The sequence below is a fragment of the Acipenser ruthenus genome, chromosome 36 (genome assembly GCF_902713425.1).
Source record: "Acipenser ruthenus chromosome 36, fAciRut3.2 maternal haplotype, whole genome shotgun sequence".
Classification (NCBI taxonomy): domain Eukaryota; kingdom Metazoa; phylum Chordata; class Actinopteri; order Acipenseriformes; family Acipenseridae; genus Acipenser; species Acipenser ruthenus.
The window spans coordinates 10,882,730-10,900,738 of NC_081224.1; the positions used below are offsets into that span (position 1 = coordinate 10,882,730).

General features: G+C 41.8%; 1 protein-coding gene across 7 annotated transcripts in view; it reads left to right on the forward strand.

The window, feature by feature from the left end:
• LOC117965659 (dynamin-2) overlaps positions 1-14,439 on the forward strand; it is a 60,839-nt gene extending 46,400 nt beyond the window's left edge. For 6 of the 7 annotated variants that reach the window (XM_059008154.1, XM_059008152.1, XM_059008155.1 and 3 more), the window contains 5 exons: positions 2,561-2,672; positions 3,015-3,179; positions 3,483-3,709; positions 3,808-4,050; positions 8,128-11,802. In XM_059008154.1, the coding sequence (XP_058864137.1) occupies positions 2,561-2,672; positions 3,015-3,179; positions 3,483-3,709; positions 3,808-4,050; positions 8,128-8,197 (817 nt within the window). In that variant the 3' untranslated portion in view covers positions 8,198-11,802. Of the gene's footprint in view, positions 1-2,560; positions 2,673-3,014; positions 3,180-3,482; positions 3,710-3,807; positions 4,051-8,127; positions 11,803-14,351 lie in introns of those variants that run through there. The other variant, XM_059008156.1, reaches the window with a different exon arrangement.
• The last annotated feature ends 3,570 nt before the right edge of the window (positions 14,440-18,009 follow it).

Sequence of the window (18,009 nt, forward strand, 5' to 3'; positions counted from 1 at the left end):
ATCACAATACAATACATCACAATGCAATACATCACAATGCAATACATCACAATACATCACAATACAATACATCACAATGCAATACATCACAATACAATACATCACAATGCAATACATCACAATGCAATACATCACAATGCAATACATCACAATACAATACATCACAATGCAATACATCACAATGCAATGCATCACAATACAATACATCACAATGCAATACATCACAATACATCACAATACAATACATCACAATGCAATACATCACAATGCAATGCATCACAATGCATCACAATGCAATACATCACAATGCAATACATCACAATGCATCACAATGCAATACATCACAATGCAATGCATCACAATGCATCACAATACAATACATCACAATGCAATACATCACAATGCATCACAATGCAATACATCACAATGCAATGCATCACAATGCATCACAATGCAATGCATCACAATGCAATGCATCACAATGCAATACATCACAATGCAATACATCACAATGCATCACAATGCAATACATCACAATGCAATGCATCACAATGCATCACAATGCAATGCATCACAATGCAATGCATCACAATGCAATACATCACAATGCAATACATCACAATGCATCACAATGCAATACATCACAATGCAATGCATCACAATGCATCACAATGCAATGCATCACAATGCAATGCATCACAATGCAATACATCACAATGCAATACATCACAATGCAATACATCACAATGCATCACAATGCAATACATCACAATGCAATACATCACAATGCAATACATCACAATGCAATACATCACAATACATCACAATACAATACATCACAATGCAATACATCACAATGCAATGCATCACAATGCATCACAATGCAATACATCACAATGCATCACAATGCAATACATCACAATGCAATGCATCACAATGCATCACAATACAATACATCACAATGCAATACATCACAATGCATCACAATGCAATACATCACAATGCAATGCATCACAATGCATCACAATGCAATACATCACAATGCAATGCATCACAATGCAATACATCACAATGCAATACATCACAATGCAATACATCGCAATGCATCACAATGCAATACATCACAATGCAATACATCACAATGCAATACATCACAATGCAATACATCACAATGCAATACATCACAATGCATGCAGGTCCGCTAACGAGACGCACAACAGCAGAAAAAGCTGATGATTTAAGATGATTCTTTGGAACAACTAAAAGCTGTGCACTTTGTGATCTCAGAGAACGAGTCGGGATATACAGAGTTGGGAGTTCTTGCAGGTAGGATGGCCTTACTCCAGACACTGCGTAAATATGCATACGTATCACTTCAGAATAAATACAGCAAACGTTTGCCTGATTGACGCGCTGCCTGTCACACTGCATTCAGGAACCTGGCAGCCGGTTCAGTTTGCTTCCTTCCAGTAAATGATTGAACACACACTACACAGAGCTGCACGATTTCTTTAAAACGTCTTCATGAAAAAGACACCAGCTGCATGAAAGACAGGAAATATTTCTGCTGAAGATCCCTCTGTCCATGCAAGAAGGGGACTGCTGTTATTTTTTTTTAATTTATTGATATTTTGAGTTGGTTTGATAATTCACTGGTAGTAAAAATAGAATGTCTTTAAAAAGGTGGACATAAAAAAAGCGAAATATTCAACAATTTAGCATTTACTGTTTTTCAATTAAGCATTGAAATATTTAAGGAATGTTGGTTATATAATAACTAGAGAAAACGATCCATTTGGAACCCGACAGCTCTATTTTTGGACTGCTTTAATAAATATTATGTTTAATTGTGAAATATCGTGCTATTTTTAGACCGTGAAATAAATACAGCTCTAATAACCACTAATAATTTCATGTTCTAATATTCTATCAAAATGTTAAACCGATTCTTTAACTTTGAATTCGCTGTGGAAAAAGATGTTGTACCACATCACAGTAAAAACAAATCTCTCGGGGCTAATAAACCTGGTGTCTCGTCATCACCTATTAAAGAAAGCAGAGAAACGCTCTTCTCTGCAGTAGAATGTCATTTACGCATTGCTTACCTCCCATGATATTTGATACAGTCATGAATCAATTCTGTTGTATCGGGGGTGGTCAAAGTTAACCCTTCCACTCCTGTCTTTTGTTCCAACCCTGGTCTAAATTGTTTAACCAGTTAAACCCCCCCCCCATGTAAACCCTTCTCTCATTTCACCTGTAAAACCTGGAGTGGACTAGCCCTTCAGGACCGGGACTGATTGGACACCCCTGTGTTAAATGAACAAACACATGGTTTGCCACCGAATAAGCTTCAAGCCGCTTCAGATATTGAATTCATAAATGCACGGGAATTTTGTAGGGTTATTTTCTTTTGTAGCTGCGTCTCCAACAGTGGGGTTGCCGGTTTTATTTGAAAAGACGCAGCGTTGTTTGTGAGCGGCGAGCGTTTCCTGCGATGTCGGGTGGGGGGGGGGCTGTGTCTGCGTGTGTCTCTGACAGCCTCTCTGCTTGTCTTCAGGAATGTCTATAAAGACCTGCGACAGATTGAGCTGGCTTGCGATTCCCAGGAGGATGTGGACAGCTGGAAAGCTTCTTTCCTCAGAGCTGGGGTGTACCCTGAAAAAGACCAAGTAAGTGTCGCTGTCATTGATTCGTGAATTGAAAGGACTTTGTCATTTAAAACCTTCGCTTCATCACACTTTGCTTTTACAAGGATATCCATATTCTAACTATATCACTCTACGGGGTCTATAGTAATTTATCTAGAGAGTGGCTGATCTTCAATAGCCTTTAAGCGCAACGAGCTTCAAATGACACATTCACATTTTTTTTTCTCTCAGCTTTTTTTTTTTTAAAAAGATGTTCTGATGACTGCCGTTGCTCAGAGAGGTTTCATTCTGTGTATCTATGACCTGTATGACTCTTCTGTAAAGCTCTGGTCCCTTCTCACAGCCCTGTTTTGTGATTGGCAGGCAGAGAACGATGAGGCGGGCCCAGTCGACACCTTCTCAATGGACCCCCAGCTCGAGAGGCAGGTGGAGACCATCCGCAACCTGGTGGACTCCTACATCGGCATCGTCAACAAGTCCATCAGAGACCTCATGCCAAAAACCATCATGCACCTCATGATCAACAACGTGAGTGTCCTGCTGACCGCTAGAGCTGGGGCAGCTCCTCCGCCCCCCCCCCCCCCCCCACACCCAACTCCCAACCCATTCCAGACGGTCGCCATGCTGAGGCGCTAGGGGGGCCACACTGGAGCCAGCATCGCTGCCAGTGTGAGTGCTGATGCACCAGGGAGGCCTTGAATAGGCTGATTCAATTCAGCCATCAATGTCCCAGTAAACCACGACCCCCGACAGGCGAATTAAAAACCGTAGACCCCCCCCCACCCCCGATGCCATCGTTCAGTATCCTCCGTTTCTATTGGCCGCTTGCAGGCGAAGGACTTCATCCACTCGGAGCTCCTGGCGTACCTGTACTCCTCCGGGGATCAGACCAGCTTGATGGAGGAGTCCGTGGACCAGGCGCAGCGCAGAGATGACATGCTGCGCATGTACCACGCCCTGAAGGAGTCGCTGAAGATCATCGGTGACATCAGCACCACCACCGTGTCCGTGCCGGCCCCCCCGCCCGTCGATGACACGTGGATGCAGAAAGACCCCAGGTCAGCCCCCTGCTTCGTTTCAAATAAGGGTTTTTATAGCACACAGCTTTGTTGACAGCTCGCGTATACTAATGATAAATTGCATATTTGTATTGCAGCCCGAACCTTCAGCACAGACCTGCAGGGGGCGTTCCGCCACCCAGCCGGCCCCCCGCAGTGAGGGGACCCACCCCCGGCCCCCCCCTCATCCCCACCCCTGCCTTTGGGGCTCCTCCAATCCCCTCGAGGCCTGGCCCCCAGCCCGCCTACGGCTCGGCCAGTCAGGACCCGTTCAGCGCCCCGCCTCAGATCCCCTCCCGGCCGGCGCGTATCCCTCCCGGCGTGCCCCCCGGCGTCCCCAGGTAAGACGGGCGCTCAGCGGGAGACCAGCGGTCTTTAGTGGCTGCAGCTGAACACAATCCCATTCCTCTGACCTGTTCTGATCTGAAAAGGAGTCGACCGAAGTTAACGCTAGCACAGAAAAACCAGGACCAGAGGACACTGTGGGGAAATGAAGTGGACTTAGGACATGGAATGGGTTACCTAGTCATGTTGCTGAAGGAGACTCTTCACACAGAGAGTGGTGAGGGGATGGAATGGGTTTCCTAGTCATGTTGCTGAAGGAGACTCTTCTTCACACAGAGAGTGGGGAGGGGATGGAATGGGTTACCTAGTCATGTTGCTGAAGGAGACTCTTCTTCACACAGAGAGTGGGGAGGGGATGGAATGGGTTACCTAGTCATGTTGCTGAAGGAGACTCTTCTTCACATAGAGAGTGGTGAGGGGATGGGATGGGTTACCTAGTCATGTTGTTGATGCTGAATCACTGGGATCCTTTAAAATCAGACTTGACAAAGTTTTCGAGATCAATCAGCTGTTAGGAACCGGACGAGCGCTGATTTGACTGAATGGCCTCCTCTCAATACAGTTTCTTATGTTCTTCATATAACAACTTACAATCTAGAGGAGGCTGTCTGTGTGAAGAAGTGTCTCCTTCCCTTTGTCCGGAGTCTATCCCTGCTTAACCCAGCCCTGTCCTCCGCTCCTGGTTTCTGTGCTGCATTTAAAATATCGACTAGATATTCAATCATGCCCCCTCCCCAATTATTATTTCACTCCGAAGCTAAATATATTAATTTCTTTAAGCCCTGCAATTAGACTGGTCTCAGAGACCTGTCCTGTACTTCCATTCACAGCACAGGTCCAAACAATGTGCAGTTTTGAAGGAAACAGCAAACCCGTATTTTCATTTCAAAACACCTGGTACTGCGCAGGGTTAAAGAAATGTGTGTGTTTTTAAACCTCAGCTAGTATCACACTTCCGAAGTCTCCTCCAGGGCTCTCCTTCCTGTCACTAACCAACCAGCTGCTTCCCCTAACAACTGACATGCTTTGCAGCTTAGCATGACCCCGCGGACTGGGGAAATGACCTGGGAAGTGAAACAGCTACTCCCTGAAAGCAAGGAGTGCAAACTGAGAACTTTCTTTAACCTCGTGGAGTACCAGTTTTTTTTTTTTCTTTTTTTTAATGAAAATCCAACGTTTGGTATAACGATTTCAAAACCACGCATTTGAAACCTGTGCCGTGAAGTGCACGGGTTCAGACTTCTGAAATGATTCTGTAAGCTGCAGCCACTTTTGATATTCCAGTAATGGGGCTGGGGGGGTAGACCTTGTGTGTTGATATTTCGAAGCGTTTTGCATCTAACTGCGTACTGTGTGGGACCTGCTTCAGTTTCTCAATGTGGATAACAATTTGATGGCTGTTTTTACGTCTGGGGGTGTCTGCCACAGATTTGTAGCCTGTGCTGAGACCAGTTCTGAAGCTGCCTGGTCTCAAACATATATAGTGAGGCTGTCCTGGAAGACTTTCAATGCACTTTCTATCAGGGGGTGGGATGATTCCTGATGAATCGTGATACTGTCATTACACGCTGTATCGCGATAGAGGTACGTATCGTGACACCAGACCAAAAACACAGCAGAGCTCATTGTAGTTCACTTAGGGGCTTTGTAGGGGGTTCTGTAGTTGGTATGGGTGCACACCCTCCCTGTCTCGTTTTCAATTTGGACTCCAACATCATTAAAAGGTCTTTTTGATCTTATTATGCAGCAAACTAGCACCCAATCAGAACCATCGCATGTATCGCGATACACATTTTATCCTGACCTGTATATCGCAGTACGTGTCTCATGGCGTGACATTACTGTATCGTTCCAGCCTGACTTTCACTAACTTATTTCACCTTTTTAGGCTCGTTATCGTTTATTGAAGACCTTCAATAAAGTTAAAAACCCTCGGTTGTCCCAATACAATTTTTAAATAATAAAAAGTAACAAAATGATTCCAGTAAATCTGATTTTATATATTACCACGAATTTGCAGAGCTCGCATTTTCCTATGTGAAAGACGCACACGTTATGTTAAATGTGTATTTGATTATTAATTTTTTTAATGGAATTTTTAATTGCGATTTTTTTTGCGCTTCCTGTTGAAGGAAATGATGGCCGTATATATATTGGGTAAAATGTCCTGGCATCATTCCTTTAGCTCCCTGTACGTTGCTCACAGTCAGACCGCTGCTCTCTGTTTTAAATATACCAGAGATCTGCCTAATGCGTTGTGCTTGCCCTGGGGGGTGTACTAACAGCCCAGCGCCTCGTTGTTGCAGGCAGCTCTTGCAGCCTCACAGGCACAGCGCACTCGCACAGAAGGCTGTGGGCTTGATCCTCAGCACGGGGTAAATAACAGTCTGTTGAGCAGAGCAGTTTGCTCATTGCAAACCCTTGTTTTGTATGTGCATGCTTCTGCAAGCGCGTTCTTGTGAAGTTTGCATGCGTCGTGGTGTGTGTTGCTTTTGCCTGCTGTTGGATCCCTTCTCAGAGTTCACCCTGGTATTGTTCCAGACCCTATGTTTTTATCACAGTGTAGTTTGCCATGTTTTTTTTAATATGCTTTACCGTGCGGCTCTGCGCTTTGCAATGCTTACCTGCGCTTCGCTGTGTTAAACCTTTCTTTTATAAAGGCACCATAGGGTTGTTGTTGATAACTGTGCGTATCCGTGGGTTTATCAATGTGTGTGATTCACGCTTGGTTTTTTGTCTGCGTTGCGTGTGTACGCTGGGCTCCTGTTTTGCTTTTGGTTTTGAGTCCCTGTCTGATTGGATGGTTTGAGTCCCTGTCTGATTGGATGGTTTGAGTCCCTGTTTGATTTGGATGGTTTGAGTCCCTGCCTGATTGGATGGTTTGAATCCCTGCCTGATTTGGATGGTTTGAGTCCCTGTCTGATTGGATGGTTTGAGTCTCTGTCTGATTGGATGGTTTGAGTCCCTGCCTGATTGGATGGTTTGAGTCCCTGCCTGTTTGGATGGTTTGAGTCCCTGTCTGATTGGATGGTTTGAGTCCCTGTCTGATTGGATGGTTTGAGTCCCTGTCTGATTGGATGGTTTGAGTCCCTGTCTGATTGGATGGTTTGAGTCCCTGTCTGATTGGATGGTTTGAGTCCCTGCCTGATTGGATGGTTTGAGTCCCTGTCTGATTGGATGGTTTGAGTCCCTGCCTGTTTGGATGGTTTGAGTCCCTGTCTGATTGGATGGTTTAAGGTCTGCTGGTTTGAGGATACAGCCAGGATGTGTTAGGGTTAGTTGCTCTGCGGGAGGGTTGGATAATGGCATTTTAAATGATTGAATATCCACTAAAGGTGATTCTTTATCACTTTCTCCCTCGTTTTAGTAGTTCTTCCTCTCTCACACAAACTTTTGAGCTTTGAAACAGACTTTAAAGTCCTAAGTGTAAAAAGTTGTCAGGATGTTAACAATGAAAAGAAAAACGACAGGTCCGTTATTTAAACAGCTGCAGCAACACATAATTAATGCGATGGTTTTGGAACATGAAAAGCTGCCTTTAGCTTACATATACAATACAATTCAGTCCCAATAAGTAACAGTTAACTTCCCATTTTTAGGTGAATTTTCCTCTCTCCCTGAGCTCTGGTGTTTTTATTGACAATGAAAATGTTCTGCCAAACTAGTAACCGATTCATCACATCCCACAATCCACTGCAGGAGGTGTGACACATTTCTAAGGAGCTCAATGATTGTGTAAGCAAGGGCAACTGAGGGAACACCTTGTTCAGAGCAATTATTCCAAATTCATTCAGTGTAATTAATACTTAATTAAAAACTTCATAAAAGGGAATTACTCTGAAAATCTGAGTGTAGTAACACCCCTAGCTAAAATATTCACAGCATGGCCAAATTTCTCTTGGCGTGTGTATGTGTGTGTTCCACTGCGTGTGCATGTGTTCATCTCTGTGTGCGTGTGTCTGTGTTCCTGTGTGTGCGTGTCTCTGCGTGTTCCTGTGTGTGTGTCTCTCTCTCTCTGTGTCTGTGCTCACTCTTGTTCACTCCCAGTCTCTCACTCTCTTATTTCTCTGCAGCCGAAGACCTCCAGCTGCTCCCAACCGCCCAACCATAATCCGGCCGGCAGAATCTTCCTTACTAGACTAAACACTGGGAGACCCGCAGACAGGCAGGCAGGCAGACAGACAGACAGACAGACAGAGCTGTGCAGACCGTGACTGGACAGGAGGGCCTCAGGGACCTCCTGGTTAAAATCACTGCTGTTTTGTTTATAAAGTGGGTTCCAACAAATAAAATAAACAGTTCAATGAGATTTGAGCTGCATACATGTCTTCAGAAGACCAGGAAATTCAATACAAATAAAACATTTTAAAAAATATCTATTTTTAAACCCGAAATGCAAAAAAAAAAAAACCTTCTGTTTTTTTTGTTTTTTTTACATCAGATTTCCTGGGAATTTTTCAGTGTTTCTTTAAAAAAAAAAAAAGTGAAAATTAAAAACTGGAGGAAAATAATGAAGTTTTCCAGGTGAATAAGCAGCTTACCTGCTGGTATGGTTTGTGAATGCACTCCTAGGTTATGTTAAGCAGCCAGCCCAACAATATGTTAAAACTATTTTCTTATTGACCTGAATCGGTCAGGATTTCCTTGGTTGAAATGATGCTTGGTGAGCTGGGCCAAATTCTTGGTGAAAATCAGTAAATAACGACAATAGCCTTTTTATAAAACCCAGGAATTGTTCAGTCAAACAAAAACTAAGGCAGCCTTTAACCCTGTTGCAAACGCACGTTTCCAGCAGTGTTTGTCCAAACATGAGAATTATGAGAAACGCTGTGACCTACAAACAATACAGAGCTTTTGAATTGGGCAAGCCAGCTGGAAGCCAGCATGCCCGGATATTTAAAGCTGCCCTCCCAAGGCGTGTGTCTGCCAGCCCTCGTTAGCAAGACCCCCGATCTGATAACCTGCTAAGCGTCTAGTTCTGTGAAGCTCTCCCCACCGTTAATTGAACATGAAAACACTTTAGCGACTTCAGCCTTCAATTCTTGTTGATACTGTGTTTTTTTTTTCTAATCAATTGAACATAGGTTATAATATTCATTTCTACAATTTTCTTCCTCCTTTTTTTTCTAGCTTTAAGGAATTCTATATTAAATAAATACACAGAAGCCAGCATCGCAGAAATCAACACATGATAGAATCGCGATTTTGTAAATCTGAATCTGATCTGATTTTATGAAAAAAAATCACGATTTTAGGGAATTCATTTTCGAACTGGAGATTTTTCGGTCAAGTGGATTTTCAAAATGCATCTGCAGTGAGGATATGAATTTTAGAACAGCAAATGTGAAGCGTTCTCAGTTTTTGAACACACTGCAACCCCCGCCCCAAAAAACAATTATATAGCTGTCTTTGCAGAGCAGCCTTTGCAGTAGTGCTATTCTGGATGAAAAATGTAAAATACTGTATAATAATAATAATAATAATAATAATAATAATAATAATAATAATAATAATAATAATAATATTTTTTAATGGTCATGTGCTTTAAAAACTACACCAAGCTCTTAACACACAGAAAGGACCTGAATAATAATGTGTTATTTTCACACAGTGCCTTGACATAGTGAGTTTGGATTGAGTTAGATTGAAACCCAACTTCAATTAATAAACATATGCATCAAATCAAAACAAAATGTGCGTGTCCGTGTTAATGCACGTTGCTCATTTTTATTATTATTATTAAAATGATTTAAATGAATAATTAAAAATAGATAAAAAAATAAACTTATTTGGGGAATATACCCTTTTTTTAAAACGTAGAGAAATGGGGGAGATAATATGTTTAGTTTATCTTAATGTGATCTTAATGTGACAGCACTCCAAATTTCGGTCATGCATAGCAGTATCTGTTTTCATAACAATGTAATCGGGTGTATATATTTTCAAAAGTACCGGTATTTTCTTTTGACTTTCAGGATAGCCAGTGTAAAAGTAAAGCTTTTGAGTTTATTTTTCAAGTCAGTTTACCTCAAGCAAAAAAAACACAAAACATTGCAATTGTACAGTACTTACCAGAGCAGAAAACTTGAACATTCAGCAGTGAGAGAGTGTTATTGCTGCCTTGCGACACAGGGGGGCGCTGTCTGCATGTCACAACCTGTCTAGGTGCTCAGTGTGGCCGCTCTTGGGATGACATCATCATCCACGTGGAATTGCAAGCGCTTCATGGCGAAGGACAACTTGATCTGGATGATTTGCACCCGTAAATATTACACACCCGACAGCGCTGGGTGTAGAAATGCTGAAAGACTTCTTAACGAAACTCCTGTCATTGAATTTCCTTTCGTGTTTCTGAAATGGGTGACGTACAGGTTGTTTGTTTGTGTCCAGGTCGAACCTGCTATGCAAAAGACTTGCGACACAGCGCCCCCTAAAGTATGACTCGAAATAACATTCTCTCTGGCTATTGCGTTTTTTTTTTAAGTTTCTAAAGCCTTGTTGTTGATTTTTAACTTTTAGGCAGAAATAACACCTACAGATTATCAAGGGCTGCTTTTTATGCAATAAATATACCTGTAATAAGTATTTTTGCTTGACATTTATTCAATTGAGAATGACTACTTTGAGTTAAGGGCATTTTTAAAAAAAAATGTTGATCCCAAATACCCACTAGATGTGCAGTAATCAAATTCGGTATCTGTAGCAATCGCTCAGGCACAAGGCTGCTTTTGAAAGAGATTTTTTAAGAGGGAGAAACATTTAAAATAAAGGGGGGTGGGGTGGGGGTGGGGGGGGGACTAATTCAGTGTGTTCTGTTTTTAAAGCCTGGTATTTATTAAAAGTACTTTGAGACTCTTTTGATTATTTTTAACTGGGGTGTTTTCTTTTTGGAGTAAATGAGTCATGAACAGCATACAGATCTGGAAATGGATTGTATTACAGGGGACTGGGGGAAGCATCTTGCCACAGCGAATTCCAAAACGGAACATCGGGAGATCCGGAAAAGTATCCCAAGTACTGACAAAGTGATCTGAAATCTTGACTACTTGAAAAAGATGAATCATCTTTACAAAAAATCATCTTTATAAATAAATAAATTCTGCTTTTAAATTGTGCAACCCTAAATTCTAAACGTCTAGGAAACACGTTTAAATTTGAATCAATCAGAAATGAGAAGATCTCTTTAATATAAAAATATGTTCCTCAGACAGTGGAGAAATACTAGATGCGAAATGAATTGGTCTGTTCGCTCACTGCTATGCAAGGGTGACGCCTGCGTTTGACCTGCGTGTTTTTCACAATGGTTGACCCGCTTGGACAAAATGTTGAAAGGTTTAAAAACTTGACCCACCCCTAGTTCTCCCCCAAAGCCCAGTTTCTACAGAGCAATGCAAACCTAATGGGGGTGGAAAGCACAGCCTTGCCTTGTGTTCTGTTCACAAACGCTCTGAGGACTGGCCTTGCTGTTCATTGACCATGGAGATGTCTTTAAAAAAAAAAAACTAGCTCCCCCCTTCCTCTAGGTATTGTTTCTGTGGCAAGATCGCCCCCCCCCCCCCCCCCGCGTCCTCTCACAATGTGTAGAGTATTGAGATGCCTCCTTCTCTCCCTCCCTCCCTCGTTCTGTTTCCTCACTGTGTGTATTTTGATTTGAAATCCTTCACAGGTGTCTCTGTTTGAATAAACTGTAAGTGCCTCTGTAGCTATTAATAAAAGCATCTATAATAAAAGGGAATGTCTCTGTGGTGGACGGTGTCTCTCCTTTTTTTTTGCTTCTCCTTTCCCTTCAGTGTGTCTCCCTCCCTCCCATCACAGTCAGCAGCAGCATTATTTGGTAACACTTCACAGTGGCAACGTCACCCGTTATGAAGACAAAAGCACGTTGTTCCTGTTGAAATTATTGTTATGATGTTTTCAACCATTATATTTCTCATCGCAATGTCTTTTATAAGTCTGTTTTGCTTCTGACTGGAGCTATGATGCAGGTCTAGTTGCCGTGTGTAGCATAAGCTCCTCAGAATCGCGTTTATATCAGTGAGCGCCAGCGCCATCTAGTGCCCGGCTAGTGTATTGCAAGCAAAATGAATCAGAACTGAAGAGAGCCGAACAGAAGATTAGCAAAACAAAACTGAACGTGGCGTTGCAGTGATTGCGAACGGCATAGCAAGGTAAGGGGGACAGTTGAAGAAACAAATGAAATTTGAAGTCTTTTATAATTTATCACCGCAAGACAAAAATATATATTATAGTAAAAGCATTTTACTTTTTGAATTTGTAAATATTACAAATTATATAGGCTATTTAATGAATGAATGAATGAATTAATTAATTAATTACCTCGTAAAGATTCGTGAAAAAAATGATGGTTCATTTTAAATGTTTGAAACCGGTCAAAATATTGCTGCACAGAACTGGAGATGGATGGATGGATGGATGGATGGATGGATGGCATGGCGCTTGGTGTTGGATTGTGGTCGAGTCCTCCCTTGGGCTCAGCGCTTTCGTAGTAGAGCGGATATGAAACTGCCTACCAGCGCTCGCCATTTTGGATCCCGCTGCCTGTTGGTTTGTCATACAGCGCTGGCTCTATGTTGAGCCGCAATGGCGTCAGTTTCATAACCGCTGCTTGTTTTATAAATGTGGCTGTAGATTGCTTCAGAATCCGCGGGTCCCGGTCTGTTACCTCCCTTGTGGTGCAGTTACAGCTTTAAGCCACGGGGTGGCATGTGTTCCACAGGAATGGAGACAAACTGATTCAGTAAAACTGAAGTTGTGGGACGTGTGTGAAATCGGAAAGCACAATTCCAGGTGATGATCATCACTAACCGATGCACGGGAGACTTGAGTGGTCTTGAAACACAGGGCTTCAACCGCAGCTGAACAACGCATGCGTGTGTGCATTATTACACACAGCAATCTCTCTCACACACACACACACACACACACACACACACACACAGGGTTTGAGAAAGTCTAGCTGTTAAGAGGAAGGACTCTTCCCAGTTTTGTTTTTCCATTAGATATATATATATATATATATATATATATATAGAGAGAGAGAGAGAGAGAGAGAGATTTTGAGAAAAAGGAAAACTGTTGTGTACCAAAATGATCAATAAGAAAAAAGAGAAAAGGATATTTCAGGTACTTAAAAAGGTAGAATAATTGATTACAAATCAATTATCTTGTATTCAGCCGATGAAGGACTTGTAGTCCGAAACGTCCTGAAATTGATTTGTAATCAATTATTCTACCTTTTTAAGTACCTGAAATATCCTTTTCTCTTTTTTCTTTATCTATCTATCTATCTATCTATCTATCTATCTATCTATCTATCTATTTATCTATCTATCTATATAACAATTCGCAAATGTTAACATTTTGAAGACGATGGATTGAGAGGAAGAGCCTCTGTCCATAAAGCAGACCTTGTTCGCTGACCAGTTTGTGTAGAGACCTGTGTGTACCACAATGTAACTAAAGAACTCATTCAATTGTGATGGGACTTGGGTGGGCTGTATGGACGCTGTCTGTATGTTACACCTACATCACATTTCAGTACATCTTTACAGAGAGTGTAACTTTAAATACACACACGTACAGCTGTGGCCAAAAGTGTTGCATCACCTAGAATGTTAGGATTGAGACGTCATTAACAGTATTTCATGTTACATTTTGAAATGTCATTTTCATTTTTAATGTGTCAGTTTTTTGTGAAGTATAAGGAAAACTACAATCTGATTGAGATCAGTCGATTAAATGGGACATTCACGCAAAAATCATCCCATATGAATGGGCCAGTAGGTACCTACTAGCCTACTAACCCCTAAATCTGCCCCCTACCCCTAAACCTAATGCCTACCCCTAAACCTAATGCCTACCCCTAAAACTAATCTCAATCCCTAAACCTAACTGTGTTACTATTCGAGTGATTGTAGTATTATTTCAACACTGCTTCTTTAGCGCCCTCTAGCGGCTGCTACATCCGACGTCCATTATAGCGCTTGATCCGGACCTACCTGTTGGGATGCGATAGATACCTACTGGCCCATTCCTGTGGGATGATCTTTGCTTGATAACATCCCATTGAATTGACTGATCAGATCGGGTGGCTGTACACTCACATACCATGCAGTCAGTAACCCCAATGTTCACCTATGAATGAATGGTTGATTCCTGTGGACTTTTCCTGGTATAATAATAATAATAATAATAATAATAATAATAATAATAATAATAATAATATGTGATAAATGAATGTGTTTTTGTTTCTCTTCTTATTTTTGTATGCATACAGACGACCAACACCTACCAATCGAGGCAGACCCAACCACTACTGAGAGCCAACACTGCAGCACCCCCCACTCCGAGAGAGAGAGAGAGAGAGAGAGAGAGAGAGAGAGAGAGAGAGAGAGAGAGAGAGAGAGAGAGAGAGAGAGAGAGAGAGAGAGAGAGAGAGAGAGAGAGAGAGAGAGAGAGAGAGAGAGAGAGAGAGAGAGAGAGAGAGAGAGAGAGAGAGAGAGAGAGAGATCGAGATCGAGAGAGATCGAGAGAGATCGAGATCGAGATCGAGAGATCGAGATCTATTACTCTACAAAGGAGATTCGCACACCTTTGTGTCTGGCCCAGAACTTGGGCATACCTGCAAGCTAATGCCTACTGATGTAAAAACAAATGCCGCTTTAGGGTGTTAAATTAAAATGAGATGCCAAAAAATATTGTCAAATACACTGCAACCTCCTGTTTTTTTTTTTTTTTTTAGCACCGGGCAGTGTACAGCCTTTATAACAGTTTCCCGCAGTAAAGAAGAGGCAAGCATTGTAAAACGTGCACTGAGATTGAAACCGCTTTCATTAGAAGTATTTTATTTCAGTTCACTTGTAGGCGAACGTCCTGTCTTCTATAGACCCCAGTCCGATGTCTGTGCGGCAGGACAGTGAGCTAAATGTATGGAGCAACTACAAAGAGAGTTCAGCTTTAAATACTTAGAATCCAGAGTTGAGGTGGGGAGGAGTGACGTATTTCATTTCTGTTCTTAATATAATCGTGTAAACCCAATGCTTTTGAAATAGGAGAGACTGACTAGAGGAGATGCAACTGATTAAGGTGCAAGTGGTCTTTTTTTTCCATGGGGGGAAAATACCTTTGACCAAAGAATTCAGCTTCATTTTGCAGATGTCCTTCTGTAGACGTATTGTATAAAGCATGCACCTGCTGGTTTTAAACTCAAAGTTGTAATAATGATAATTTTGCGTGTTTGTAATAAATTCAGAACCAAACATTGTTTTCACCGTATCCCATATTAAGCAAATAGCAATAATGATGTTTCGTCCTCGTGTGGCATAATGAAACAGAACATGAAAGATGAATTGCCGTTTTAAATAACTATTTTAGTTTTTTTTTTAATACGTCAGTCAATTTTCTTTTTTGGTTTTGGACATTAAAATCGGGATCTCGTGTTCGTTCCTCTCAGACAGAAGCTGTCCCTATTTGTCTAACTCGAAGCTGGACTTTCCAACGCGTTTGTCTTGTAAACACAAAGCAATGGGTTACTCAAACGCTCCTCTCATTTCCAGGGTGATTCGTAAACCGCACCGCGTTTGAAGACAGAACCGCACGGAGGTTCGTTCTGTTGTCCTAGCTCGCTGTCAAATGTGCACAAAACTGTGCAGCTTGGGTTTGAGTGAAGTTTCTTAACATCCTAAATGGTATAAAGTTAAACTGAGCCGGTACTTCAAAATTATCACAAGGCGCAGAACGAAGCATTAATGAAACCAAAGCAAGCTCAGAATTGTTTTTACATAGAGTTATAAATGCATGATAGAAACAGTCTACCCGGCGAGGTATCTGAAACACTGGGAACATTTCAAACCAGCGAGGCGGTCTGCTATTAGACCCTGCTAGTCGTGGTGCATGGTGTTTTAAGAAGGGAAAAGCCGTGACGGGCCGAACAGTCTCTTCTGTAAGGTTACCATGTGGCTCCAGATTAACCGGACGCTGTGAGACAGAACGGGATTTCAAACTTGCCCCTAAATTGAAATAAATGAAGGTGTAAATGAACCATCCTTAGCTACAATTAAGAATGGTGCTTAAATACCCGCATGCGCGTCAAATAATTGTATTAAACTAAGAATGAATTGCAGCCAGTCGCTATTTTTTTCTGTTTGTTAAAATTCAATCGCCCATATTATTCTGCAAATACAATCGCATCATCATCTCGTTGCTCTATCGATAAATTAGCTATTCGTTCATTAAGATCTGATCAGAAGCAGCTGATCAGTGTGACTTGTTTGCTGCGCCCAAGCAATTCCACCACAGCAGGATTAATCTCAGCAAAGGTGGAGCTCATTTATACGTGAATTACTTTCAATTTAGGGGGAATTTTGAAATCCCGGTCTGTCTCAAAGCGTCCGGTTAATCTGGAGCCATATGGTAACCCTATTTCTGGCTCCAAAACGTTTCTTCCGTTCGTATGTCTGATTCCTGTTCACGGGAGACTGCGGCATTTATCCCATGACTTGAAAACAATAATCAGACACCTTCGTCAATAACGAGGGTTTCCTCTCAGCCATAAATATCTGGAAACCGTAAAGCAAAAAAAAACACAAAAAACTTCTGTAATAATAATGTTATGTGTGTGTGCGTGCGTGCGTATGTCTATGTGTATGTGCGTGCGTGTGTGTGCGTGTGTAGATATGTCGTGCATTCATTCAAATCTAATGACACTGTGAGTCGCTCTGTACCTGATTACGCTGCGTTGCTAAACAGACACTGAATCCAAGGAAAGCCACGCCAGCTGTTAACTTAGTTTTAAGCCCTCTTTGTCTTCCTTGCATTGCACCCGAATGCCTGATGCGGGTACCTGAGAGAGATCGTCGGCGTCTGAACCCGCTTTCTGACCCGTCCAGCACTTCCAGGTGTGATAAAGGACTCAAACGCGCACGTTTGAAAAGAAACACTTGCATGTATTTTCATGTTTAAATCTTGCTATCTTGTAACTATTCAAAATGCCACTCCCTGGGCGCTATTTTGAAGCCTAATTTTAAGAGAGGAACAAACTCTAATGCTAAAGAGCTGGCACAAAACTGCTCAAAACAAGAATCGCTTCAGGCTTGTTTTGTACGGCGTGGTGCTCAAGTGCTCTCTGAAAATACGCCTTCAAAACAGGGCGCATTATTTACCACTCTGTTTGTTATTTATGAACTCAGCCAGCTCTGTAGGTGCCTAGTAGTCTCATGTACTGTAACAAAGACGCGTTACCTCGACGCAGGGCGCTTCACTGCTGTCGTGAACTTCCAAGCTGCTCATTAATAAGACGTTAGCACAACAGCAGCAGGAGTTTTGGATGCTGGACTGTGCGGGAGTCCGAATCCCTGCTGCAAAGGGAAAGAAGTGAACTTCAAACGTATCCTAAACGTTTGTGTTTTTTTTAAATCTATAGATCTACATAATTTGTAAAATGTAGATGTCTACTCTAAAGCACTACAGCACTGTGTGTGTGGGAGTATATAACGGCAATATATATTGACGCATGGAGATCGTGTAATGCGCCTCACAGCACAGGCTCTATAGTCCACGGCTAAATGAATGCTGAACTGGAAACCTGTGTTTACTGAGCAATCCTTAGAAGAGCCTTCAATTAAAAGCCAGTCTTCTTTTGAAGCACAAATCCTGAACGAATGAGGAAATATAGAATCACTGCGCAGCTCTTCTGTGCGCTAACCCACGAGGAATAATGCAGAATTCTTTTTTTCAGGTTTTTTTCTTTGGGAGATTTCTGGATTCCTTTTAGATTCAAACTGGATTATTTTTATTTAGTGATTGCTTCAAAGGGAGATTCTTTGATATTAGAATGGCATGGTTTTCAATACAACAGTAAAATAATACTATAGCTCTCTAAAAAAACAACAGGCATTCAATTCCTTTTGAATGTCAAAAGAATCCTTTTAAATACA